General features: G+C 35.4%; 1 protein-coding gene across 4 annotated transcripts in view; it reads left to right on the forward strand.

The window, feature by feature from the left end:
- The window catches only part of Setdb2 (SET domain bifurcated histone lysine methyltransferase 2), a 44,283-nt gene that overhangs the window by 12,518 nt on the left and 5,121 nt on the right, over window positions 1-26,644 (forward strand). For 3 of the 4 annotated variants that reach the window (XM_076872713.1, XM_076872711.1, XM_076872712.1), the window contains exons 3-12: window positions 4,337-4,462; window positions 5,442-5,507; window positions 11,039-11,135; window positions 13,286-13,849; window positions 17,874-17,990; window positions 18,933-19,102; window positions 20,010-20,235; window positions 21,016-21,112; window positions 22,409-22,502; window positions 25,126-25,466. In XM_076872713.1, the coding sequence (XP_076728828.1) occupies window positions 4,337-4,462; window positions 5,442-5,507; window positions 11,039-11,135; window positions 13,286-13,849; window positions 17,874-17,990; window positions 18,933-19,102; window positions 20,010-20,235; window positions 21,016-21,112; window positions 22,409-22,502; window positions 25,126-25,466 (1,898 nt within the window). The remainder of the gene's footprint in view (window positions 1-4,336; window positions 4,463-5,441; window positions 5,508-11,038; window positions 11,136-13,285; window positions 13,850-17,873; window positions 17,991-18,932; window positions 19,103-20,009; window positions 20,236-21,015; window positions 21,113-22,408; window positions 22,503-25,125; window positions 25,467-26,644) is intronic. The other variant, XM_076872714.1, reaches the window with a different exon arrangement.

Consider the following 26,644-nt stretch of genomic DNA (forward strand, 5'->3'; position numbering starts at 1 on the left):
GATGTGGTCACATAGCTAATAAATGGCAATGCTGGATTTAATCCCAATGACATCTGGAAAAACAATATTTTATTAATCACTATTCCTGTTCTTTCCTTGATTCCTTAGATACTACTCCCCTGAGTTTCCCTTTTATCTTCTCAAACATCATGGTTCCTTTTCCTATTCTTTTCCTACATGTTGGTATTCTACAGGAGACACTTCTTAACATGTTCTCCATGAAGAATTAAACCTGCCCTGTGACTTCAGCAAGAATGTTCACGTTGTGGGCTACAAAATTGTATTTCTGAATCAAATCTTACTTTATAGCCTGCACACCTTGAATGCATAAGGAGCCTATCCCTCCTTGAATATCTTACTTATCCCTCTAGCTTCATTTTCTTGCTTTTTTTTTTTTTTTTAGTGATTGGACACAATACTATTTATTTATTCATTCATTCATTCATTCATTCATGTGCTGAGGATGGACCCTAGGGCCTCCCATGTGTTAGGCGAGTGCTCTACCATTGAGCCACAACCCCAGCACCCCCTCTACCTTCATTTTCTACCCCAATGAATAGCATTACCTTCCATATGGTTGCCTGAGACAGAAAGATGGAAACTATTCTTCTCCCACTGCCATCTGTGCAATTTTTTTTTAAAGAAACATATCTAAATACATCATAAGATGCTTACAACTCTTGGATAGCCTTCCACATGAAAGTAAAGTTGCTTAGCATGGCACCTAAGACCCTTTGTGCCATGACTCTACCTGCCCTTTAAGTACCACCTGTTATCCCTTTTTTCTTCTCACAGTGAATTTGTTTCAAATCTTGACACCTTGTCTGAATTGTGCTATGAGGAATTAAAAATAGCCTTCTTGTGCAGTATGTTATCAGGACAGAATGTTAACAGGGAAACAAAACTCCTCCCGAGGCCACTTAGTGATGGCTACCCTAATTAGCCAGAGATCCCCTTTGGGAAAGGTAACTTTCCCAGTGGAGCTTGGTACTCTGAGATCTGTACTGCATTCCTTATGAAGATTCTGCCTTCTTTGCTAAATTTGAAGGTTTGTTGTTTTGTTTAAGGAAAATATATATTTTTTGGTAACAAGTTTGGGATCTGTTTTCATTAATCCTCCCAGTAGCTATTCAAATGACCCTTCTAAGCAGTTATCATTATGTCCCTTCTTTACTTATAGCCTATTAATTTTAAATAATGTGTGTGTATGTGTGTGTCTTGTGTGTGTGTGTGTGTGTGTGTTGCATGGGATTGAACCCAGGGCCTTGTGCATGCTTGGCAAGCACTCTATTAACTGAACTATATCCCAGCCCCTTAAATAATTTTATTTATTAATTCTAACAGTTTATGAATAATGCTTAACATCTTAGGTATTTTTGTTACCTTGAAACAGTGTAAATGAATTTAATTTTTGCTGATTTTAGTTGCCTTCCTTATATTTGTTTTCAATGTTGAAAGGATTATTTCTCAAGTAAAAGATGCTTACAATTTTTGAGTAAGGTATTAGGTTGCCAAGCATCAGAAATACTGGCTCCTTTATGTAATCTTACCTGTAAATAAACATAGTTTTGCTTCGTTTAATTAAAGTTAACATAAAAGACCTTTTCAAAAGAAATTGGACAGGACTGGGGATGTACTCTGAGATAGAGTACTTGCTTCACATGCATGAAGTCCTCAGTTCAATCCTCAGCACCACACACACACCAAAAAAATAAAAAAAAGAAAGAAAAAGAAAGAAAGAAAAGAAATTGGACATTTAGTTATTTTAAAAGTTATTGAGATGTTTTGTTCTGAAACCATGGACCTCTATACTACTATAGATTGAATCCTTCACACCTCAAAAGTGCCTTCTTTATGTGTGCTATACTACTACTCTAAAGCAAAGTAATTTCTTACATTTCCAGTCAAGAGATAGTGTCATTGTGGAGGTACTGGGGATTGATGACTTCATGAATGCTAAGCAAGCAATAAGCTAAAACTTAGCCTGCAATATATGTATATGTATATCTCCTCTCTCTCCTCTCTCTCTCTGCTCTCTCCTCTCTCTCTTTTGTCTCCTCTGTCTCCTCTCTCATTGAGCCCAGAGGACTTCATGCATGCTAAGCAAGCACTAAGCTATAAGTTAGCCTGTGATATATGTATATGTATATCTCCTCTCTCTTCTCTCTCTCCTCTCTCTCCCCACTCTCTCTCCTCTCTCTCTCTCTCCTCTCTCTCTACTCTCCTCTCACTTTGAGCCCAGAGGACTTCATGCATGCTAAGCAAGCACTAACCTACATATTAGCCTGCAATATATGTATATGTATATCTCCTCTCTTCTCTTTCCTCTCTCTCCTCCTGTCTCTCTCCTCTCTGTCTCCTCTCTTTCCCCTCTCTCTCTTCTCTCTCACCCCTCTCTCGTCTGTTTCCGCTCTCTCCTCTCTCATTTAGCCCAGAGGACTTCATTCATGCTAAGCAAGCACTAAGCTACAAGTTAGCCTGTAATATATGTTTATGTATATCTCCTCCCTCTCTCCTCTCTCTCCTCTCTCTTCTCTCTATTCTCTCTCTCCTCTCCGCTCTCTCTCCTCTCTCTCCTCTCTTTCTCCTCTCTCTCTCTCCTCTATCTCCTCTCTCTCCCCTCTCTCCTCTCTCTCCACTCTCTCTCCTCTCTCTCTCCTCTCTCTTCTCCCTCTCCTCCTCTCTCTCTCTCCTCTCTCCCCTCTCTCTCCCCTCTCTCCCTCCTCTCTCTCACCCTCTCTCTCCTCTCTCTCCTCTCTTATTGAGCCAAGAGAACTTCATGCATGCTAAGCAAGCACAAAGCTACAAGTTAGCCTGCAATATATGTATATGTATATCTCCTCTCTCTTCTCTCTCCTATCTCTCCTCTTTCTCCTCTCTCTTCTCTCGCCTCTCTCTCCCCTCTCTCCTCTTTCTCCTCTCTCTATCCTCTCCACTCTCTCTCTCCTCTCTCATTGAGCCCAGAGGACTTCATGCATGCTAAGCAAGCACTAAGCTACAAGTTAGCCGCAATATATGTATATGTATATCTCCTCTCTCTTCTCTCTCCTCTCTCTCCTCTTTCTCCTCTCTCTAACCTCTCCCCTCTCTCTCCTCTCTCTCTTCTCTCTCCTCTCTCCCCTCTCTCTCTCCTCTCTCTTCTCTCTCTCCTCCTTCTCTCCTCACGGTCTCCTCACTCTTTCCTCACTCTTTCCTCTCTCCTCCCCTCTCCTTTCTCTCTCCTCTCTCCTCTCTCTCTACACTCTCTCTCCCCTCTCTCTTCTCTCTCTCCTCTCTCATTGTGCCCAGAGGACTTCATGCATGCTAAGCAAGCACTAAGCTACAAGTTAGCCTGCAATATATGTATACGTATATCTCCTCTCTCTCCTCTCTCTCCTTTCTGTCCTCTCCCTCCTCTCTCTCCTCTCTTTGCTCTCTCTCTCCCCTCTCTCTTACCTCTCTCTCTCTCTCCTCTCCTCTCCTCTCTCTCCTCTCTTATTGAGCCAAGAGGACTTCATGCATGCCAAGCAAGCACAAAGCTACAAGTTAGCCTACAGTATATGTATATGTATATCTCCTCTTCCTCCTCTCTCCCCTCCTTGTCCCCTCTCTCTCCTCTCTCCTCTATCTCCTCTCTCTCTTCTCTCTTTCTCCCCTCTCTCCCCTTTTCCCCCTCTCTCTCTCCTCTCTCTCCCCCCTCCCCTCTCTCCCCTTTCTCCCCTCTCTCCCCTGTGTATTGAACTGGGGGGCTTTAGACCACTCAGCCTCATTCCCAGTCCTATTTTGTTATTTAGAGACAGCTGAGGATAGAACCTGGGTCTTGCCCCTGCTAGGCAAGAGCTCTACTGCTGAGCCACAATCTCAGCCCCACAATATTGTCTCTTAAGCACACTATTTGATAGTCTTTTACAGTTAGAGTTAGACAATAGTTCTTAAAATTGGAGAAGGGAGAGTTTTCATAAACTTTTTAAAAAACTCACCAAATATAACTCTTTCCCTTTAACCCAGAAAGAATGTCATTCACAGTTATTGTATTTGAAATTTCTTTTAGTGTTTTCTTTTTTAAAAAAATTTGTTTTGATTAGTTATACATGATAGTAGATTGTATTTATGCACTTTGATATTGCAATATATTTTTAAAGTTAGCAGAAACAGGTGAGACACTTGAATCATATTCTTTGTTTCTAGTTTTTTATTAGAAAAGATGACCAAAATTCTTTTCTCAAATAAAGTGACAGACCAATTGAATTTGATTTTATTTAGAAACCACGTGGGTTTTTCTATAACCTATGCCCTGCGGAAATGAGTCTGTTTCTATTAAACTCTGGGATTATTTACCTGCCTATTTTTATTTTAGGTGATGCAAAAACTTTCTGGATGGAACTGGAAGATGATGGAAAAGTGGACTTTGTATTTGAAAAAGTGCAAAATGTGCTACAGTCACTTAAGCAGAAGATCAAAAATAGGTCTGCCACAAATAAAGGTATTTCAATATGCCTAATGTTGCCACTGGCAATACTGTGTAATTCTATTTCCAGCGTCCTTTGTTTTAAAAGTAAAATAATTTTTGTTTGTTTTCTGACAACCTAATATTTGTCTGTTTGCTTTTTTTGTGCCCCAATGCTAGGAAAACTGTGGACATTTTGTAATAGTGGATGACTTTGATTACTTATGAGAAATAACTACTGAATGTATTTATTCTCATATCAAGCTAACTCTTTCTTTCTTCTTTTTTTTTTTTTTTTAGAGACAGTGTCTATTAGTTGTAGTCTTGCCTTGAACTTCCATCTTCCTGCCTCAGTATTTTTAATAGCTGGCATTACAGGTGTGTGCCAGTGCACCCAGCAGGACACACAGTTTTAAAGCAAAAATTTCCCCAACTATTTTTAATACTTTCTGGTGACATTTCTGTTCTTAAGACATTCATTTACTATTAATGTACATTTATTATTATGTATTAGTAAAAACAACATAGAACTGTTTTAATATTTCTTTTCAAGCCTTCATAAGTCAGATAAATATACATTTGAATCCATTTCCACCACCTCTAGCTGTATGACCTAGAATAAATAGCTTAGCCCATGAGCCTCAGTTTCTTTGTCTCTAATGCATGTAATTATAAGAACCACTTAAACTGGGTGTGGTGGCACATGCCTTTAACCCCAGCAATTTGGTAGGCTTACTCAGGAAGACCACAAGTTCAAGACCAGCCTCTAATCAATGAAGTGAGATGATCTCAAAATAAAAAGTGCTGAGATGTGGTTCAGTGGTTAAGTACCCTTGAGTTTAATCCCCAGTCCCCTGCCCCCCTCCCCCCGCCAAAAAAAAAAAATGAACCACTAAGGAGAGTTGTGAGGTTAAATGAGATAAAGTATGTAAATTTTCAACATAATTGCTGGTATTGTGAATAAAGGTGAGGATGCTGCTAATTATTTTTATTCCTTTTTCTCCCTCCTTGACAGAATATATACAAGCAATGATTTTAGTGAATGAAGCCACTATAAGTAACAATTCAACATTAATCGAGGGTATGTACTTTTCTTATCCTAATCCTAGAATATTCTCTGGTATTTTCTTGCCATGAAACAGGCCACCTTTATGTCAGGTTAATTAAAGTAAAAGATTCACATTGCTAAAATCAGTTTCCTCTTTTAAATGAAAAATCTTACCCATATGTAGATAGGGAAGGCAAATTAAAATTCTGAGACTCTAAGTCACTATAAACCTGCTTTCTGTGAAGAGTACTACTGGAAAGGTATATTCTGGTATAGGTGAGTCAGTGGATAAATTTTTAATTTCTAAATTGGTATGAGACAATCAGTCTTCAAAGCTCTAAACAAATTCAGTTTAGAAGAATCAAAGATAACATACTAAAGGAAAACTGTTTCTGTATTCCCAACACTCTGATTCCAAATGTGTGTGTTTTCCATACCACATAATTGCCCCATGTTCTGTGGACACTAATAAGATGTCCTAACAATTTAATTGATTTCTGACACTAACTGTCAAGAGTTAGTGTAGACTGCACAGAATAAAGGCTGAGCCCCACAAGATTTGCCCCCTACTTTAAAAGCCATTCACAAATGCTTCTGACTGATTTGACTACTGACTTGGCTACAGATCAGGGGTCCTCACAACAGCTTTCTCCTTGGGTTCAAAAATTTTGCTGTAATGACTCATGGAATTCAGGAAAATGTTTTACTTATACCAGTTTATTGTAAAGGATACAAATGAACACCCAGATGAAGAGTTCCATAGGGCAAGGTCCAGCCTGGGCAGTCTGGAAGGACACCAAGTGCACCAGTGGAGTTATGAGGTGTACCACCCCGCTAGCATGCGGATGCTTTCATCAACCTGAAAATTCTCCAGACCCCATTATTTAGGGGTTTTATGGAGGTCTGATTACATATTCACAGATGATTGAATTATTGGTCTTTGGTGGTTGACTCAATCTCTTGCCCCTCTACACTCCCTGGAAAAGGAAAGCAAAAGTACTGAGGGCTGAAAGTTCCAACTCTGTAATTGTGCTTTGGTCTTTCTGAAGACCAGCCATCATCCTAAAGCTCTCCAGGGACTGCAGTCACCAGTCATCTTATCAGCATTCAAAAGACACTCATCACTGGAGATTTCCAGGGTTTTAGAAGCTCCTGTGTCAGGAACCAGGAACTAAGAGCAACTATTAAAACAGAAGTGCTCTATCACCCTATGCTTAAGGTAATACAAGGGTTTAGGAACTCTTGTTAGGAACTGGGGCAGATCAAATATATACTTTTTGTTGTATAACAACATATACTAAGACTAGAAAAAAAGTTACTTTTATCAGAATTACTATTCCATAAATCTTAGTTTATCACATCCGCATTTTATAAATCTTTCTTTATCACAAATTTGCTAAAATGTTGAAGTACAACATTTACTGGATTTTAATACTGCTGGGTATTGTTAGAAAAATTTATTTTTGTTTCACTGTTAAGGAGCCTTAAGACCTTTAAGTCTCTGAAAATGTAGTCCAACATCACTGGTCTGTTTTAAAGACCCTTTTTGTTTTTCTTAAGTATTCACAATTTCAGATAGCTAAAAATATCATTTTGGGAGAATAGGTACTTAAAGAAAATATCCTCCTTTCACAGTATCCTTCAATAATATTTGGATTCATAGGGGAGGAAAATCTTTTTATCTCAGTGCCTGCATGGGAGCTGTGTATTAAACTGGCAAATACCAAATTAACAGGAAAAAAGGCATACAGGTATAAACTCTTTGTTTTATATACATAGGATCATCACAGAAAGAAGTGGCTACCCACCCAGGTACTGTGGTGCATGCCTGTAATCCCAGCGGCTCAGGAGGCTGAGACAGGAGCACGGAGAGATCAAAGCCAGCCTCAGTGAAAGCAAGGCACAAAGCAACTCAGTGACACCCTGTCTCTAAATAAAATACAGGGACTGGGATTGTAGCTCAGTGGTTGAACGCTTGCCTTGCATGCGTGAGGCTCTGGGTTCTCGGCACCACATAATAAAATAAAGATACTGTGTCCATCTACAACTAAAAAAATGGTAAAAAAAAAAAAAATACAAAAATAGGGCTGGCCATGTGGCTTCATGGTTGAGTGCCCCTGAGTTCAATCCCTGAAACCTTAAGAAAAAAAAAAAGAAAGAAAGAAGTGGCTACCCAAAACAGCAGTGAGATTTGAGAGCTTATTATGCCATCATAATAGGGGAAAGGTAAGAGTGAGGGAAATGACTTATTAGAAGTGGGTGGGAGGAACCAGGCATGGTGGCACACTTCTGTAATCCCAGTGGCTCTAAGCAAGGGTGAGACAGTAGGGGATTGCGAGTTCAAAGCAAGCCTTAGCAATGGTGAGGTGCTAAGCAACTCGGTGAGACCCTGCTGTAAATAAAACACAAAATAGGGCTGGAAATGTGTCTCAGTGGTTGAGTGCTCCTGAGTTCAACTCTAGTACCCACTCCCAAAAAAAAGTGAGTAGGAGGGAGAAGAGACACTTAGGGAAGTACAAATGACTTATGAAAGTCATTTGAAAGGTAAATGGGCCCTGAGGAGAGTAGATGGGAGATATGATCATTTGTAGCAATGTCTGTCTGGATATAATGCCACCTTTTCTCTGCTCTCTTGTGATGTATTCTTGGTTGGTACAACTCCTGTGAATTATGATAACTTAATGGATCTGTTCGTTTTTGTTTTGGAGGACGTGTGTGTAGACAGTTTAAGAGGATTTCAGAGAAAGCCTCTTACTGCATTCATTGATTCTCAAATGTTTTTAGCTCAAAGTATTTTATGTGCCACTGTGGTACATCTAGACCTTTTCAGAATCAACGTACCTTAAGGAATTATATTAATTTTGTAAGGGAGAAGCTTTTAAATGCAGGAGATGATAACAAGAAACTAATTGTAAACCATTTTTTCCTTCTGAAACAACTTATTTTCTGGTAAAAATAAATTGAATTTTTGTTTGGGGTCTTTTAAATCAATAATTTCATCAGTAGAAATACCAAATATTATAATTGCATTTTTTATATAGTTAGTTCTTCTGAAATGTAACCTGTTTATTAAAAGTATATCTCTTTGCCAGTAGCGGAGAAATGTTTAGGGAAGAGTTATGTAATTTACATTGTTAGCTTATAAAAGTATTAAAAACTTGGTGATAATAGATGTTTCATGCTAGCATTTATTTTTTTGAAAAATACTGAGACTGAGAGAAACAAAAGAACTTGGTGTCAAAGTCATAATAAGCCATCTGGGATTGAACCTGGACTCCCTAGACTCCTTAATAAACCACCAATCACCTTTATTTTTTTGCTTCTATATAACTATATATTTTTGCAGTGTCCCCATAAAAAGATTAGATACTGTTTTCCTTGAATTATTTCCCTTTACTTCCTCATTTAATGATTAATTTTAAATCTCCATGTTTTCATTAACTTCTACTTCAGCTATGCATATATGTTTGTTTCATTTGTATTTGCTAATATGATTTATGTAGCTTTTATAAAGAAATTATTTGAGGAAAAAATCAGAAATCCTTAACTTGTAAAATTATTTAATTTCTAGTAAGTTATTATGGATTTCTTTGGCTGTCATATTTTTTCAGCTTTTTTCTTTACCTGGACCATTAAAATGGGATATTTGTTTTCCAGTAAGCCAAGGAAAAGCCTTGGAGTTTAACTTTAGATATTATTTTAAATTTTTATTGCTGTTGTTTTTAGTAAGACTAAAGAACTACTTAATCAAACTTCAGTTAGGCATGAGAACCTTCTCCTTGGCCCATATTATACTTCTTAAAAATATAGTTTTAACAAGAGCTTGCCCCCCATCCTTGATATTTAATCACCCTCATTACCTAATTAGGTTCTTCATCTCCCACCATCTCTGTGATATGTGACCACTGGCCTGTTTTCATCAAGAATCCTGTTGGGTCGGTTTATTCAGAATCCTCTTTAGATGCTTTATGTTTCCTCTTGGTAATTTTCCATCCATTGATTCCATCCTGATCCTTGATTATGAATTCCCACTTGCCCATGCTATATTCCGAATTGAGCCCACTTTCCCTCACTCACTGGAAAATCACACTGCAATGGTCCTTATGCGGATCTCAGTGGGTCATAAATAGAACACTTTATGGTGCTTCAGCGTGTATCACTGAACCCAGGGATACTCTATCACTAAGCTACCCCTCCAGCCTTTTTAAAATGTTGAGATAGCTCTTGCCAAATTTCTGTGGCTGGCCTCAAACTTTAATTCTCCTGCCTCAGCCTTCCAAGTTGCAGGAATTTCAGGAAGGTGCTACTTTATCCAGCTGATTAATTTTTTCTATAACAGCAAGTTAACAGTCTAGGACAAGATACTTTTTTCCTTACAGTCCATTTGTGCATAGGAAAAAACACATTAAGAAAAATGTTTACTTTTTTATTTTTGGTGGTACTAGGGATTAAACCCAGGGCCTTATGCATGCAAGGCAAGCAGTCTACAGACTTGAGCTATATCCCAAGCTCAAGAAAAGTTTTTAAGCCAAAGAATAGCCCACATACTCACTTTACAGAATATGAACAGGGAATCTATAGCTTTTTGTCAACAAATGTACAGCTTTATTTGTATATTATAGACACGTTAGAGGGTGAGCTTATGAAGTATAGAAATTAGGGGGAAAAAGAGTACTTATCTAGTATGTGCAAGTCCAGGATTTAATCTCCAGCACTACCCTCCCCCTGCAAAAAAATGAGATAGAATTAATTGTAAAAATATGTATGAAGAAATATTAAAAGAAACAACCAAATACTTCAACCTCTGCTTCCACAAAACAGATAGTTGTAGAACAATGAAAAGACAAAGGATGTATAAATTTTCCATTTTGTGATCTTCTATAAGCCTTGAAAAGCTATGCTACTTTCTGTAAAATATAGGTAGAGGCAGGGATACTTGATGTTCACATTAAAGTTGATTAAAAGTCAGATCAAATTAAAGCCAAACTAGTTTCTTTAAGATTTATTTTTTCAATCCTCTATTTTTATGTGCTAAGGATCAAACCCAGTGCCTCACACATGCTAGGCAAGTGCCACTGAGCTATAGCTCCAGCCCATAAACTAATTTCTTCAGAAGAAATATCTTCTAAGTTTTAAAATTTACCCTATATTATTTTCTTAACACTTCTAAAAATTATACCTAATCTTTTGGCTCAATTTTTTGGGGGTGGGCTTGGGGTACCAGGAATTGATCTCAGCGGCACTCAATCACTGAGCTATATCCCCAGCCCTATTTTGTATTTTATTTAGAGCAGAGTCTCATTGAGTTGCTTAGCACCTTGCTAGTTGCTGATGCTGACTTTGTACTCGAGATCCTCTTGCCTGAGCCTACTGAGTCACCAGGATTACAGGCATGTGCCACTACATCCTGCCTTGGAATCTTGAAATCTTGAAATCATAATGTTTGGAAATTTTAGGGTTCTATATGGGCAAAATTTCTATTTGATGAGAGATTATTTGGAATTTTAGTGAATGATTTTTAAGTTGGTATAATTGTTGCTTGCATTTGTACTTTTTTCATGTAGATCATAAGCCTGTGACTTGGAGTGAACTAGAAAACAAATCAGATGCGTTTTCCTCTACATCATATGAAAACTTCTTCTCACCAAACTGTACATTTCTGTATGTATATAAATTATTTCTTAATTCTTTTCCACAGAATAGATAAAATATATAATAATAAGGTTTTTTTCTATAAAACTTTAAATGTTGCAGATTTTAATGTTTTATGTAGGTTTTGAAGTTTCATGAGTCTCATAACAGGTTATTTATTTAATATCCGTGGTATTCCAGTCTTACAAAATTTTGCTTAAAATGTATCTGTATTTTATTAATACACTGAAATCAAGTTGGCATTGGTTTTGGATTTTTTAGTTTTTGTTTTGTTTTGTTTACATAGCTAAATTATTTAGAGTATCAAAAGGGGTCATTGTTTGTTTGTTTTGGTAGTAGGGAGGGTAGCACTTAACCACTAAGCTACATCTGCAGCCCTTTTTTATTTAGAGACAGTGTCTTGCTGAGCTGCTTAGGGTCTCTCTAAGTTACCAAGGCTGGCTTTGAACTCAAGATCCTCCTACCTCAACCTCTGAGAATATAGGTGTGCACCACTATGTTTGGTTGAGTTCAGTTTTTTAAATGCAATTTAACAGTTTTAAAAAGAAAGTAGTGTCAAAAAGTTTTGGGGAATAGGCTAAATTTTTGTGACTTTTCTTTTTACTCTTATCTCTAATTTCAGTAAACATTTCTAGCATAAGTGATAATTGTACAAGAGTAAATCTGACACTCTGATACTCATTGTTTATCTTTAGTAGGTATTTTCGGCACCAAAACCTTCAAGCACTACCAAAGGGTAATCTGTGAAAGTATTTTCCTCTAGAGTAAAGAAATAATTTGAAAAAACAAGACCACATCTTTGAAGTTCTTAAGTCAATGCCTTAATTTTATTAAATATTAAATTAAGCTCCCCCCCATTGTTAATGTGGAATTTATTTTTCTTTTTTTAAATACAAAATTTGAGTTGATCACTCTAAATCACTAAAATATTAATTTTTTGGTTTGGGTTTTGTTTTGTTTGTTCTTTTTTGGGATCAGGGATTGAAGCCAGCAGCGTTTTACCTCTGAGCCACATCCCCAGCCCTTTTTTATATTTTGTTTAGAGATAGAATTTCACTAAGTTGCTTAGGGCCTTACTAAGTTGCGGAAGCTGGCTTTGAACTCAAGATCCTCCTACCTCAGCCTCCCACCATTGGGATTATAGGCTTGCACCACCATGCCCAGCCAAGATTCTTTTTCATGCAAACTTTTAGCCAACAAACTATCTCACATTTTATGCTTAGACAGTATTTTAATTAAGGCAATAATATATAAATGCAGGATTTGATTTATTCATGATAAACATCATTTCTTAAGTTCATTTTAATAACTCATCACAATGTTTTTAAATTTTAGATCTACTGTCTATAATGTTTTATGTATGTTCTTTCTAGCTTATCATCTTGTACAAATGAATTAAAACTTTCTAGTCTTTATTGTGATCACTGAAAATATTTAATAGTATATAACCAAAGACAAACCTTTTTGCTTCCTCTCACTCCACACACCTCTCCTTACTGTTCAAAAAAAACTGTTCAGTTGTGAATTTACTTTCCTCTACTCTTGTCCTACCTACATTTCTCTCATAAGGTTGTCATGAGAAATCAAAATTCACTGCTGTAGTATTCAGTAGCATTTCCAAAACATTAAAACTTATTAAAAATCTTATCCAAAAGGAAAACTTGGTTAATTTGAACTTTTCTCACCTGACTCAACACCTAGTGTTGGCTTTTTAAATTCTAAGATTTTTCCCTGTGCTGCTGGGAATTAAATCCAGGGCCTTACATATGCCAGCCAAATGCTGTACCACTGATTCAGTGCTGTACAATATTCCAGAATTAGGTACAATCTTTAAATGGCTGCAGAACATGTGAAAATGTTTATTTCACAGTCTGGCTTATTTTACTACTATCCAAGACATAATAGTAACTACTTATTATGTTAGTGTGCAGTGTTTTTTTTATTATTATTTAAAGGAAAAAATTTTAGTTATGGATGGACACAGCATCTTTATTTTTATGTATGTATGTATGTATGTATGTATGTGGTGCTAAGCATCAAACCCAGGGCCTCACACGTTTGAGGCAAATGCTTACCACTCCAGTCCAGTGTGCAGTGTTTTTTTAAACGTGGAATTGAACTGTAAATTTGAGATACCAATAAATAATTTATTTTAACAGATCTACAGAAAATAAGGAAATTCTCCCTCTGGAAAATAAAGCTATAAACTTAAGGGGGGAAAAGTCATCTTTGAATTTATCTTATCAAAGTCATGGTTGTTCTGGTGCCTGTCTGATGAAAACACCACCACCTTTCAAGGGAGAAAACCCTCTACAGCTACCAATCAAGTGTCACTTCCAAAGACGACATGCAAAGACAAATTCTCATTCTTCAGGACTCCACGTGAGTTATAAAACTCCTTGTGGAAGAAGTCTACGAAATGTGGAAGAAGTCTTTCGTTACCTACTTGAAACAGAGTGTAACTTTTTATTTACAGACAACTTTTCTTTCAATACCTATGTTCAGTTGACTCGGAATTACCCAAAGCAAGAAGAAAATGTTTCTGATGTGGATATTAGCAATGGAGTGGAATCAGTACCTATTTCTTTCTGTAATGAAATTGATAGTAGAAAGCTTCCACAATTTAAGTACAGAAAGACTATATGGCCACGAACATATTATCTAAACAACTTTTCCGACATGTTCACTGATTCGTGTGACTGTTCTGAAGGCTGCATAGACATGTGAGTAGAAAACTGTGACATTTCAAAATTTGAATGTAGGGACACTTTTCATGAAGTTCTACTGTGTATCAGTTTGTCTATCTAAATCCTATTCACCAAGAGTCTAAAATAGAAAGTTGTACTTCCTCAGTAGCTATAAGAAAGAAAAAACTGCCAGGTATAGTAATTTGAAAATCATTTCTTCTGAGAATGAGTATTTTCTTTAATCTAGTACCATAATCATAATGATAGCAGTTACATTGCTGTTTATCAGAACCAGACACTGTGACAAAGTCCTTTTCTTATGTCCTCATCACCAAAACCCATGAGGTTGGTAATATTATCTCCATGTTACAAATGAGGAAGTTGAATCTCAGAGAAGTCATTTCAGAGACATCATAGGGCAAACAAAATAAACAATTAGAATTGGAACCCATGTTTATTTAGGGTTTTTTTGAGATAGAATGTCATTGTTTGCCCTGGCTAGTCTTAAAAGGATTGCTTAAGCAATCCTTCTACCTCAGTTTCCCAAGGAGCTGTAACTACAGGTCTTCTCATCACTCTGAGCTAGAACTTATGCTCTTTTTTTGGCAGGGCAGTGGGTACCAGGGATTGAACTCGGGGACACTCCACCACTAAGCCACATCCCCAGCTCTATTTTATATTTTATTTAGAGACAGGGTCTCACTGAGTTGCTTAGCACCTCACCATTGCAGAGTCTGGCTTTGAACTCGCAACCTCATGCCTCACCCTCCTGAGCCACTGGGATTATAGGTGGGTGCCACTGTACCCGGCAAAACTCATGTTCTTAACTACTATGTTATATTTTACTTTTATAAGTCATTTTAAAAAATCATTTTCTGGCTTTTTAGGAAGTTAATGGTGCTTGCAACTAGTATTCTTTGCTCACAGTATTGATAGTCCATAAAAATTGAAATCATGTTCTAATACATTGAATTTTCAAGAAATATTTTAAGGGTATGTAATGTATATACATTTGAGGGTACACAAATAAGGAGTGGAGTTGTGTTATATGTACATTTAACTTAATGCAAATTTAGCTACTTGTACTAGGCAACACAAAGAGAAAAAGAAATAATTTAAATATATTTTCTCCCTCCTATTTCAGGATGGGTATGGTCAGATGGATGCTTGAATCCTTTGATAGTACTGAACCCTGCATAAATTGTTTTTTCCCCCATATGCTCTGCAGGATTACCACATAGTAACAAAGTTAATCTGTCTTTCCAAGGTTTTTGTTCTAGTGCCTCTTTTCCATTCCTACTCATGTGTTTTAGGGCCATAATTAAGTAAAATTGATTACGTGAACATAAACAGCGTGATGCCATGACAGTCTATAGGATTTCCAAAAGTGACTAATGGGCAGGTAGAGTACGCAGCATGACAAAGGGATGATTCACATTCCAGGTGGGATCCAGTGGGACATTATGAGATTTCATCACACTGCTTAGAACAGCGTGTAGTTTAAAACTTATAAATTATTTATTTCTGGGATTTTCCAATTCATACTTTCAGACAGTGGTTGACCATAGATAATGGAAACTGCAGAAACTGAAATAATAAAGTAGATAATAGTTTTCATCATCCTCTCAGTTGGAATATGAAATGAGAGATACAAATGTGCTGTTAACCTCAGTTCCTTTAAGCCTCTTGTAGAGAAGACCTTTCACTGTCCTGAGTTTATTCAGTTTATATTTATTTATTTGTTTGTTTGTTTATTTTAGGTCCCGTCATGGTGGCACACACCTGTAATCAATCCCAGTGACTTAAGAGGCTGAGGCAGGAGGATCACAAGTTTGAGGCTTGTCTCAAAAAAAATGCAGGATGTGGCTCAGTGGTTGAGTGCCCCTGAGTTCAATCCCCAGTACCCCTACCCCCCAAAAAAAGAAAAGAAAAGAAAAGAAATGCAGGAGGCTGGAGGTATAGCTCATTGGTTGAGCACTTGCCTGGCACATATTAGTCCCTGGTTTAATCCTCAGTTCTGCAAAAAAAATAAAATAAAATGAGAAATTCTTTATACATCCAAAAAGAAAAATTTATTAAAAAGATGAAACTTTCAAAAAGATAATCTCTGAGAGTTCTCTATAATTGCAGAAGGATGAGAATCAGATTGAAAAGGCTAACTCTGCATGAAGAAGGGAAAAGAAGATAAATATATATATAAATATATCATGATTCAACTTTTAAAATATCTGGGTAGAGTAGATCTCAAAAGCTATCAGATAGAAAAAGTTGATTTCCTACAAAAGAAAAACAAACATACTGACAACTTATTTTTATCAGAAATAATGGAAGACTTCGGGTTCAGTTTAAAGTGCTGAAGGAAAATGAACGCAAAATTGGTATTCTGTACCTAGCTGGTTATTTCAAGGGGTGATTTTTTTTTCCCCAGTTACACAGCAGTTGAAGACATGTATATCTACAGTTTATAGCACCAGTATTTTTAGGTAGGTCTACATCATTGTTGTCCAAACAACAGGATTAGTGGAATGTAAAATTGTTAAACTATTTGTATCAGTTATAATTAGCATATTTCAAATTAAATACAATAGAAAATATCCAATTAAATCACATATAATAAGGGTAACGTCTCATGCCACTGTTTCAATTTATATACTTACATATAAATATGTATGTATACCTATACAAGATCATGAAGCAAATGTATTTTAGTCAAAAATATTTGAAAGCCATTATCTTTAATATGCTTACACATGTGCATAAAAATAGGGATGCTCATTGCAACATTGTTTACTGAAAAACTGTAAGCTACTTAATAATAAACCAAGTCAGCAATAGCTAAATAGAAAACTTAAAAGGAATTAACCACATTTTTATATATTACAGATGAATCTCAGAAACACTGTATTGAACAGAAAGCAAGTTATAATGTAATACCTGTAGTAAATTTTTTAAACATGGAAAGCAATACAATATGTTGTTGGTTTATACATGTGTATATAAGATTATCTAGGATGCCACATCAAATCTCTTGAAGCTTTAGTTTTATCAGTAATGTATTTTTTTTCATATATTGGTATCTGTGTTTTAAATTGCATAGGAAAAAAAAGAAGGTGTAAACAAAACACTGACAACTAATTCTGAGTGATAAAAATATGAATGTTATTTGTGTTTTTCTGAACTTCATATATTTTATAAACAAAATCACATTGAAAAAAAGCTGGATTTTTACATTCATAAACAGAATCCAACTTAATGAAGTTACTATTTTCTCCTTCTATTGCAAATAGCAGTCACCATTTTGATAATGTAATTTTGTTATATATAAAAAATACAGAAGAGGGCAGGGGATGTGGCTCAAGCGGTAACGCGCTCGCCTGGCATGCACGGGGCGCTGGGTTCGATCCTCAGCACCACATAAAAAAAAATAAAGATGTTGTGTCTGCCGAAAACTGAAAAATAAATATTAAAAAAAAATACAGGAGAGAGTTATAGAGGAAAAGTTAATCTTAATAGATATGCGGGGGGGGGGGGAAATATGTGGATTCAATTTTATGGTTACAGGTGCCTAACAACAATTTGAAAATAGGATTCTAGTAGCCAGATGTTTGACATAAGTCTCCAATATGCTTTTATGTCACTGGAGTGAGAAAGAATTTAGGACATCTGCAAAACTATGATTCTGTGAATTTGACACATCTAAGATTATCTATTGTAGAAAAACAGAGTAACAGAATATTCACAAACAGGTTTCTGCTGAATAAGAGATGATTTCATTTTGAAAAGTTGAAGAAAATCTGTATAGATATTTTATAGGTACAGTGCAGTTTATAATTTCATAGAAATACAGTGCAATTTATAATTATTTTAAAAGTTTTGATGTTGTCTTTCAGAGAGGCCTATTCTATGTAGAGAAGTCTCATGTAGTCCATTAATCAAATAACTATTCTAAATACAATGATATTCTTTATATTCTTTATTTCATCATTTACACTTTTATCAAGATAGTCTCTTAACTTGATGTTTTTTATTCTTCTCTTTTCATCCATTGCCTTCCTTTTAGAACAAAATGTGCATGTCTCCAGCTGACAGCAAGGAATGCCAAAAGTTGTCCTTTGTTAAGTAATAAAATTACCACTGGATATAAGTATAAAAGGCTACAGAGACAAATACCTACTGGGTAAGATACCTTGAGGATTTGTTGCAGGGTGTTTATATCTGTGAAGGTGGGTACTTTTTATTGTGGTCAACAGTCTTACAGATACTGTTTTAATCTGTTTTTAATACCCAAAATCTAAATTATTATGGTTTAATAATTCAGAAAACGCCTATACAGTGGTTTTGAAAATGAAAGTCAGAGACCACATAGTTATCATGCAGAGTATACTCAGACACTAATCTACATCAAGTCTGGCTCTTAACCCTCTTAGGATCCAGCCTACTTTGGGTGGCCATTTCCCCATTAACAAAATACTGGGCAGAGCTCTCTGAGAATTAGGAATTTTCAAGGTTGATATTATCAAATAATATCTTTAGAACAGAAAAGAAGAATTTAACTCCTAGACATTTTTTAAAAACTAAAATTAATTTGCCAGGCATCTGACTTATTTATATTCATGAAACAGCTCAATATGTAACTAGTATTGTATAATCCCCATTTTTTTTTAAGGATTCTTCCTTTTTTTTTTAACCTTCATTTTATTTATTCTTATGTGGTGCTTAGGATTCAAACCCAGTGTCTCACACATGCTAGGCAAGCACTCTACCACTGAGCCACAACCCCAACCCTTATAATCCCCATTTTTAAAATGAAAAAACAAAATGAACCCACAACTGATAAAAGCAAAAGGTATGATGGGTAGACTAGCACTAAGAATTTTCAGGGCTGGGATTGTAACTCAGAGATAGAATGCTTGCCTAGCACATGTAAGGCCCTGGGTTTGATCCTCAACACAATTTAAAAAATAAATAAAGGTATTGTTTCCATCTACTGTTAAAAATAATTTAAAAAAAAAGAATTTTCATAATCTGCTTCCTTCAGTGCCAGGAAAGTAGCAGTATAAATTGCTTTTTGCTTCTTGGGGATCTTACTGATTTTCTGTTTTACATATTTTGTTGACAGCATTTATGAATGCAGCTTAATGTGCAAGTGTAATCGACAAATGTGTCAAAACCGAGTTGTCCAACACGGTCCTCAAGTGAGGCTACAGGTGTTCAAAACTGAGAAGAAGGGATGGGGTGTACGCTGCTTAGACGACATCGACAGAGGGACGTTTGTTTGCATCTATTCAGGTAAAGCAAAGGCTTGTTTTCTAATTATTCTATAGTGGGATCTACATTTCTGAATATACCTTTTCATATTCAGGAACCAGTGCAACCTGCTCATTTGAAATTCCAGGTTCATTTCAGGAAGGGCAAAAAGAAACTTGCAGTTATTGGCATTCAGGGTAATCACACTTGGATCTCTGCCGTGCACCACTTATGTACACACATACCACACAACCTGCCTAGACATTTGTCTCTCATATTTCTCAAAATAACTCTTGAATGGAAACCGCCTATAATATGCCAAATGATATCAAGAAGCATCATTAGCTCTATCAGCATCATTAGAAATTACACCTAAGGATCTCTGATCTGTCTAACAAGGATGAGTGAGAATAGCCAGTTGCTAATCTGATTTGGTCACTATTATTTTAAGTTCCTTGAAAGAAAATGCATAAATTTTAGACTAATATTTTAATATTATGCAGGACTTTAATATGAGAACAATAGGTACATACAGCATTATTTTAAATAGCTCATTTTCTAAAAGAGTATAGGTTTCAAATGCTAAAGCCTTTTTAACTAGACAGAAAAGTTGCAATTTTAAGACTAGATTTCACCTCTCTAGAATACTTAGATTCGTATTTTTGTTTTATAGTACTATAGCTAAATCTCTTCTCTTTCATGTTATACCAAAATGGGCAAATGCTTCTTTTAGACACCCTGTATTTCTTATGAATGGAAGATAAGAAATACCTTATTGATTTTTTTTCTTTTTTCTTTTTTTCTTTTTTTGCTGTCTCACAACATTTTTCTAGGATGAGTTAATGTGTTTCCACAGGATCCTTTGGTCACAGAGCAGAAATAGACATGTCATTTTATTGTTAGCAATTAGATTATCTTCCATCTTGTTCAAACTCTTTTTTTCTTTTAGGAAGATTGCTAAAGAGAGTCAATCCTCAGAAACCTAATGCTGTTGATGAAAATGGAAAAGAAGAGGATGTTATGAAAAACATATTTTCAAAAAAGAGAAAAATAGAAGTTGCGTGTTCAGATTGTGAGGTTGAAGTTATCACATTAGAATTGGAAAAGCGACCTAAAAGTGCTGAAACTGAGGAATATCCACCTAAGTTTAGTAGTAATTCAAACGAGCCCATTATGTAAGTAAGAACTTAGGAACACCAATCACAATTACTCTGCTAGGAATAAAAAGTGATTCTTTCTCCTTCCTCTTTCTTTCTTATTCTTTTGCCCCCCACTCCTATTTATAATTTTGCTTCACAGTTATAAATTTAATACTTTGAGAAATTCAGGCCACTTTAATTTTAAAAACCTAGCCAACACACTTTCCTCAGTGCCCATTTCTAGAGTTTTGCCTTGGATGATTTTCAGCAGGATGTCATGACATTTGCTTTTGTTTGTTTGTTTTCTTTTGTTTCATATTGCCATTGATTTGCAAAACTTTTATAGATTCTCTTTTTTTAAACATACCTCAAAAATTATTGACTTGCCAGGCTCAGTGGTGCATGCCTATAATCCCAGCAGCTCAGGAGGATTGTGAGTTCAAAGCCAGCCTCAGTAAAAGAGAAGCACTAGGACTGGGGATATAGCTCATTTGGTAGAATGCTTGCCTTGCTTGAACCACAAAGAAACAAACAAAAATGAGGCACTAAGCAACTCAGTGAGACCCTGTCTCTAAATAAAATACAAAATAGGGCTGGTGATGTGGCTCAGTGGTTGAGTGCCCCTGAGTTCAATCCTCAGTCCTCCCCCCAAAAAATTATTGACTTTTAAATAAATTTTCTCCTCCAGTGAAGGGTAGTTAGAGATGTTCTTAATTATTAATAATGCATATGTATGTAATTATGTACATTTTAAGGTCCACTAAAGAGAATTTTTAGTGATATGCAGAATAACCTTTTTTTTTTTTTCCCTTTCAGAGAGATGAACTATAACAACATCTCAAGAACTCAGTATCATTCAGTTATTAGAAGTCCTAAATCCAAGACAGCCATTTTTCCACACAATGGGAAAAAGGTGGTAAAAACTGGAAAATGTAGATGGGGCTCTTCTGAGACCATTTACTGTTATCTTACATTTCTATCTTTACTTAGTTTAAAATGTTTATGTTAGTTAATATTATGTAGAATTTCTTGTATTGTTCATAGCAGTCGCATATTTCCAACTTAGATATATGAGGAGAATTTTAAGTTAATAGCGATATAAAAAAGAAAAGTGATGGAGTAATTTAGATTAAAGAGAAAGTTGTTTTGAGATACAAGAGAAAAAAGAGCTGCAATTATATAAAAGAATCATCCAGAAAGCATTGTTTTACATGGTAGCCTGAGGATATACTTTTCAAATTGAGCTGAGAAGACTAGTCAGACTGAAACTTGGAAGAAGAAAAAGATATAGGAAAAAGAACAGAGACAGACATAATGGTAGCTTAAAATAGGGCTTATTGGTGAAAAATAAAAACTCAGATCTTCGTGTACAAATACTTGCCCTCTGCCTAGTAACAATACAGTAGATAACCTTCTCAGTATCATATGGTTTATGGAAAGATTAAGCCAGTAGTTGTAATCTCCAGCTCTGATGCTAGTTTAACCTCCAGCTCTGCTGCTTACTAGCTAGCAGACATCTCCATGGGTGCTTTCCTTTTATCTGTAAAATGAAGATAATAGAATCTATCTCAAGAGTTCTGAAGATTAAATGAGATAAATAACAGAAAACTTTCCTAGCACAATGCTTGGCACTCAACTAAGTGTTCAATAAATATTGACATTTCAAATACTATGAACTTGAAGAGAAAAAAAATAATGGTCAGCACTTATTGAGCAATTAGTTGCGTGCTGAGTTAAACATACACCCCCCTTGTTGAAAGCATCACATTTAAGGGGACTCCATTTTCTACAATGCATAAAAACAAAATTCTTTAACCTTTTCTTTGAAGTTAAACTAGCCAGTATATTTTTAATCCTTGCACAATTTACAGTTGAAGCCAAATTATAATCTTACACAGCACTTATATCAGTTATGAAGGATGATTTGAATTGATAAGTACAGAAAGATGTATTGGATTTATTAAAATCCAGAGAATGTCCTGATAGTCTTCATAGCTATACCTTTAAAAAGTGCCTAGAAATAGAACATATTGAGAAGGGGTAACACACATTGGCTCCATTAATCTAAAGATTTTTATAATCTTAATTGTGAAGCTTTTCAAAATTAACTAATACGTGTAGCCTATGAAAACTGACATTTGATGAGACCTAACTGCTGAATACTTTTTCCTAACCTAGGAAGTAAAGATATCTCTTATTTTCCTTTAAGGGATTTGTTTCCTTAGAGTCTGCCACCTCAGAAGATAATGATGGATTTAAACCAGCCCAAGCACATGTGAACTCTAAAATCAGGGGAGCACAAAGTAGGCTATGTTTCACTTTATCATTATCTCTTATCTGCCTATTTGTCTCTCTCTTGTTCAATAATCTGCGGCTCATTTTCTTAGATTTCATAGCAAACATGCTGCATTTGTGATCAAAGTTACTATTTGTTTAGATAAAATATTGGCCACCTGTGGTTTATACAGGCCTACTACCTATATATGTGTATAGGCTGTGAAAGAATGATTTTTACATTAAAATAGTTGGAAAAAATCAGAAGGTAAATATTTTATGACACTTGAAAATTAAAATTTCATTGTCAGTAAATAAAGTTATACAATCATTTATTTACATATTGTTTCTACTTTCACATTACACCCACAGATTCACAGTAGACTCTGGCAATGCCTGAAGTATTTGCTGTTTCCCCCTTTACAGAAAACATTTGCTGACCTCTGATCTTGTTGCCAACATTGACTTGGTTCATGGCAGTAGGAGTAAGGTGGACAATTCTGACTCTTCATGGTCCACAGGTGGTGTTTGTGGCTTTGTAAGCATTGTTTGTTTAAAGGAGACACTCTTTCTTTTGAAGTCTTAAAAATAGACACATCACTCTTTTGCAGTAGTCTAGCCAACACCACTGCAGAGGATAACAAACATGTCTAGCAAAGGGCTAAAACGCAGATGAGTGCTTGTCTTTCAGAATTACCAGTCTCTGCCATGGTGAATATTACAATTATATAATATTAAGTACCAAAAACTGGGTTTTGGTACTTTTATATTTCAATGGATCCCACAGTAAGGAGACATTACTGAGAGAGAGTCCTTTTTGAAGAACTGAACAGCCATTGCTGCCTCTTCTTTGAGCCTCCTTGCATCTGCAAGCCTAAATCCCCACCTATTAAAGGATAGAAATTGGAAGAGGCATGGCAGTTCCTTGGTAGAAAAGTCCTATCAAGGGGCTGAGGCTGTGGTTCAGAAGTAGAGCGCTCGCTAGCACGTGCGAGGTGCTGGGTTTGATCCTCGGCACCACATAAAAATAAAGATGTTGTGTCCACCGAAAACTAAAAAATAAATATTAAAAAATTTTTTCTCTCTCTCAAAAAAATAATAAATAAATAAAAACAAATAAAAATAAAGGTTAACAAAAAAAAACTCCTGAAGCTTTAAAAAAAAAAAAAAAGTTCTATCAAGAAAGGGCATTTTTATGTATTACATTCCAACATTTAATGCATGTGAGCCATAATGAATACTATTCTGATTCTTTTGTCATCATTGATGTCTATAGTGCATATAAGCAGGCAGTCCAAATATAGTTATATAATTATTATGGCTTATAAGTAATCTTTGATTAAAAGATATTGTAGGATGACAACCACAACAATAATGATTGAATCAAGAGCCTTAATTTTTTTTTTTTTTTTTTTAGATTTTTTATATATATATAGTTTAGTTGACGGACCTTTATTTTATTCATTTATTTATGTATGGTGCTGAGAATTGAATCCAGTGCCTCATAGATGCTAGGCAAGCACTGTACCACTGAGCCACAACTCCATCCGGAAGAGTCTTAATTTTAAAAAAAAATATAATTTATTTTCAACAAGTTTTTATTTTTAATTAACATGTTAAAAATACATATTTATGGGGTACAGTTTGACATTCAGTACTTGTACACAATGTGTAATAATCAGATCAGGATGATTGGTATATCTGTCACCTCAGACATTGTTTCTTTGTATTGGAAACATTAAAAATCCTTTCTACTAGCTATTTTGAAATATACACTTAATTATTGTTCACCAAAATTATCCTGCACTATGTAGAACATGAGAAGTTATTCCTCCTATCCAGCTGCACCCACAAACTTGTTAACCATCTTCTCTCTGTGCCCTTCACCCCACACCAGGTTCTGGTAACCACAATTTAATCTTGGCTTCTATGACATTTTGGCCAAAATGTAATTTTGTTATACGATTGACTTAGATGATATAGTGACTTTTTGTTTATTTGTTTGTTTAATAAGTGATTTTACTTACTCCATCCTACATGCATTCATACTTTTGAATACTCTAAAAAAATTCCATTATTGCATGTTAATTAGTTCTCTACTTTTGAAGTATCATTATTTGTAATAGTGTAATTATTGAGTGGTCATCTAGCAAAACACCAAACTTAATATGTACCAATCCCTGGTGATACATACTTGTTGCTATTGGGATTTGTAGAGGGTGATTCTGATTCTGAAGGGGACTTCTCAGGCCTTTCATTGGCACATAAAAGCCTAGAGTGCTTCTTAAACCTCCATTCTGTTACATTTAAATGCAAATTCCAGAGTTAAAGAAAAGAAAGTTTGTTAGAGATTAAACATGGTAATGTGGAAGCAACATGTAGATTCATAGTCATTGCTGTGTAGTAGAAAGAAGGCAGGAGCCAAACATATTTGAGTTTGTTACCCAAATTCTCATTATTATGAGTCAGGCAAATCTCTTTACCCAAATAAGACTCAAAAGTTTCATTTGTAAATTGAAACTACCTACCTTAATACATTGTAAAGATTAATGATAATGATAACAGGTAGCATCTAATTAATATTGTTAATCTCATCACCATTGCTCAACCAAGTAAATTTTCTGACAATTCTTTCCTGACAATATCTATTAGAGAACTCAAGATTCAACCAAGTTGAAGATTCTGAGGACAATCAGCTGATTGAATCAGATGTAATAGATATGACTACATATAGAGAAGAAACTCTGCCAGGGGGCAGATGTGACCAAGCAACCACATTGGATAATGAAAATGTTAAAAAAGAGTTTGAGGTTCAAATAAAAAAGCCCCAAGAGGAAAAATCTCCAGTGTGTAAAAACCAGCAGGTTTATCATGATGAAGAGTTGACAAGTGATACCAGGAATACTTCATCTGATTCTCTAATGAAGTCCAGTAAAAGCAATGTTTTTTTACTGGATGCCACAAAAGAAGGAAATGTGGGCCGTTTCCTTAATGTGAGTATAGGGACTGAGATGCATATTTATAAACAACTTTTTTTCCCATGCTTTAAAAAATCATAAGGGTAATATGATTAACAGACAGTCCTAAAGCTAGACAACCTGCGTTAGAAGTCCAGCACCCAACTTGGGTGTTCATGGCATGTTACTTAAGTTCTTGCTGCCTCATTTCCTATCTTTGTAATAGGGGACAATAATAACTATTTAGTATATTATGAGGATTAAATGAATTAATATAAAGTGCTTCCCACTACCTAACACATACCTAACAAATATTTGCTTTAAAAAAAAAAGAAAAAAAAACCACTAAGAAATAGTGTGTAAAAAACATACCAGAGGTTTCTGACTTATCTGCTCAAGTTTAAAAAAAAAAAATGTATGGGCAGGAAATAATCATTGAAATTAAATAATGCCAGACATTCCACAGAACAGGGATTTGATCTCTTGAGAATTTTGTGATACATAAGTGTGCTGAGATGACAGCTAGTGGGCACCTGAACAGTATGAGAATGGTGGTAATATAAAAAGAGTATCTTCATGTTAGAAACCTTAGAATGAAGATAAATGGTTTTGTTCAGCAGAGAATCAACTGCTTACACGACTCCTCTTCTAAGGTGGTGTTTTTTACTGTGATGTAAAAATTATTAAGTAATTATTTTATGAAAAAGTAAATTATTTTCAAATGCACTATTCCTATATATAGTCTTCATTTTAAACTTTTTGTGAAAACTTTTGTTTTAAAAAATAATTTCAAAAAGCCCTACCTTGAGAAGTATTCTGCTCCCATTTACCTGCCTCCACTCCACTTTCTAAAATAGTCATTTTATGACTTTTTTGTGCTTTCTTCTGGTATTTTTCTGCAAATATGAGTAAATATATGTGTATTGTTTGTCCCCTCCTTTTTACAGACAGGATAGCATATTCACTGTTATATATTTTGCTTTTTGAATTAACACTATATCTTGGAGATCTTTCCATTTCAGTACACAGAGAGAACACCTCATTTCTTTGGTTTGCATGGTTTTGTTCATAGCTACATAGAATTGCATTATATCAATGTACCAAAGTATAGGCAAACATTAGCATTATTTCCAAACTTTTACTGTTAAAACCAATGCTGCATGAATAATCTTACACATACATACATACATATGCAGAGTAACCTGTAGAATACA

The sequence above is a fragment of the Callospermophilus lateralis genome, chromosome 12 (genome assembly GCF_048772815.1).
Source record: "Callospermophilus lateralis isolate mCalLat2 chromosome 12, mCalLat2.hap1, whole genome shotgun sequence".
In the NCBI taxonomy this organism is placed as follows: Eukaryota; Metazoa; Chordata; class Mammalia; order Rodentia; family Sciuridae; genus Callospermophilus; species Callospermophilus lateralis.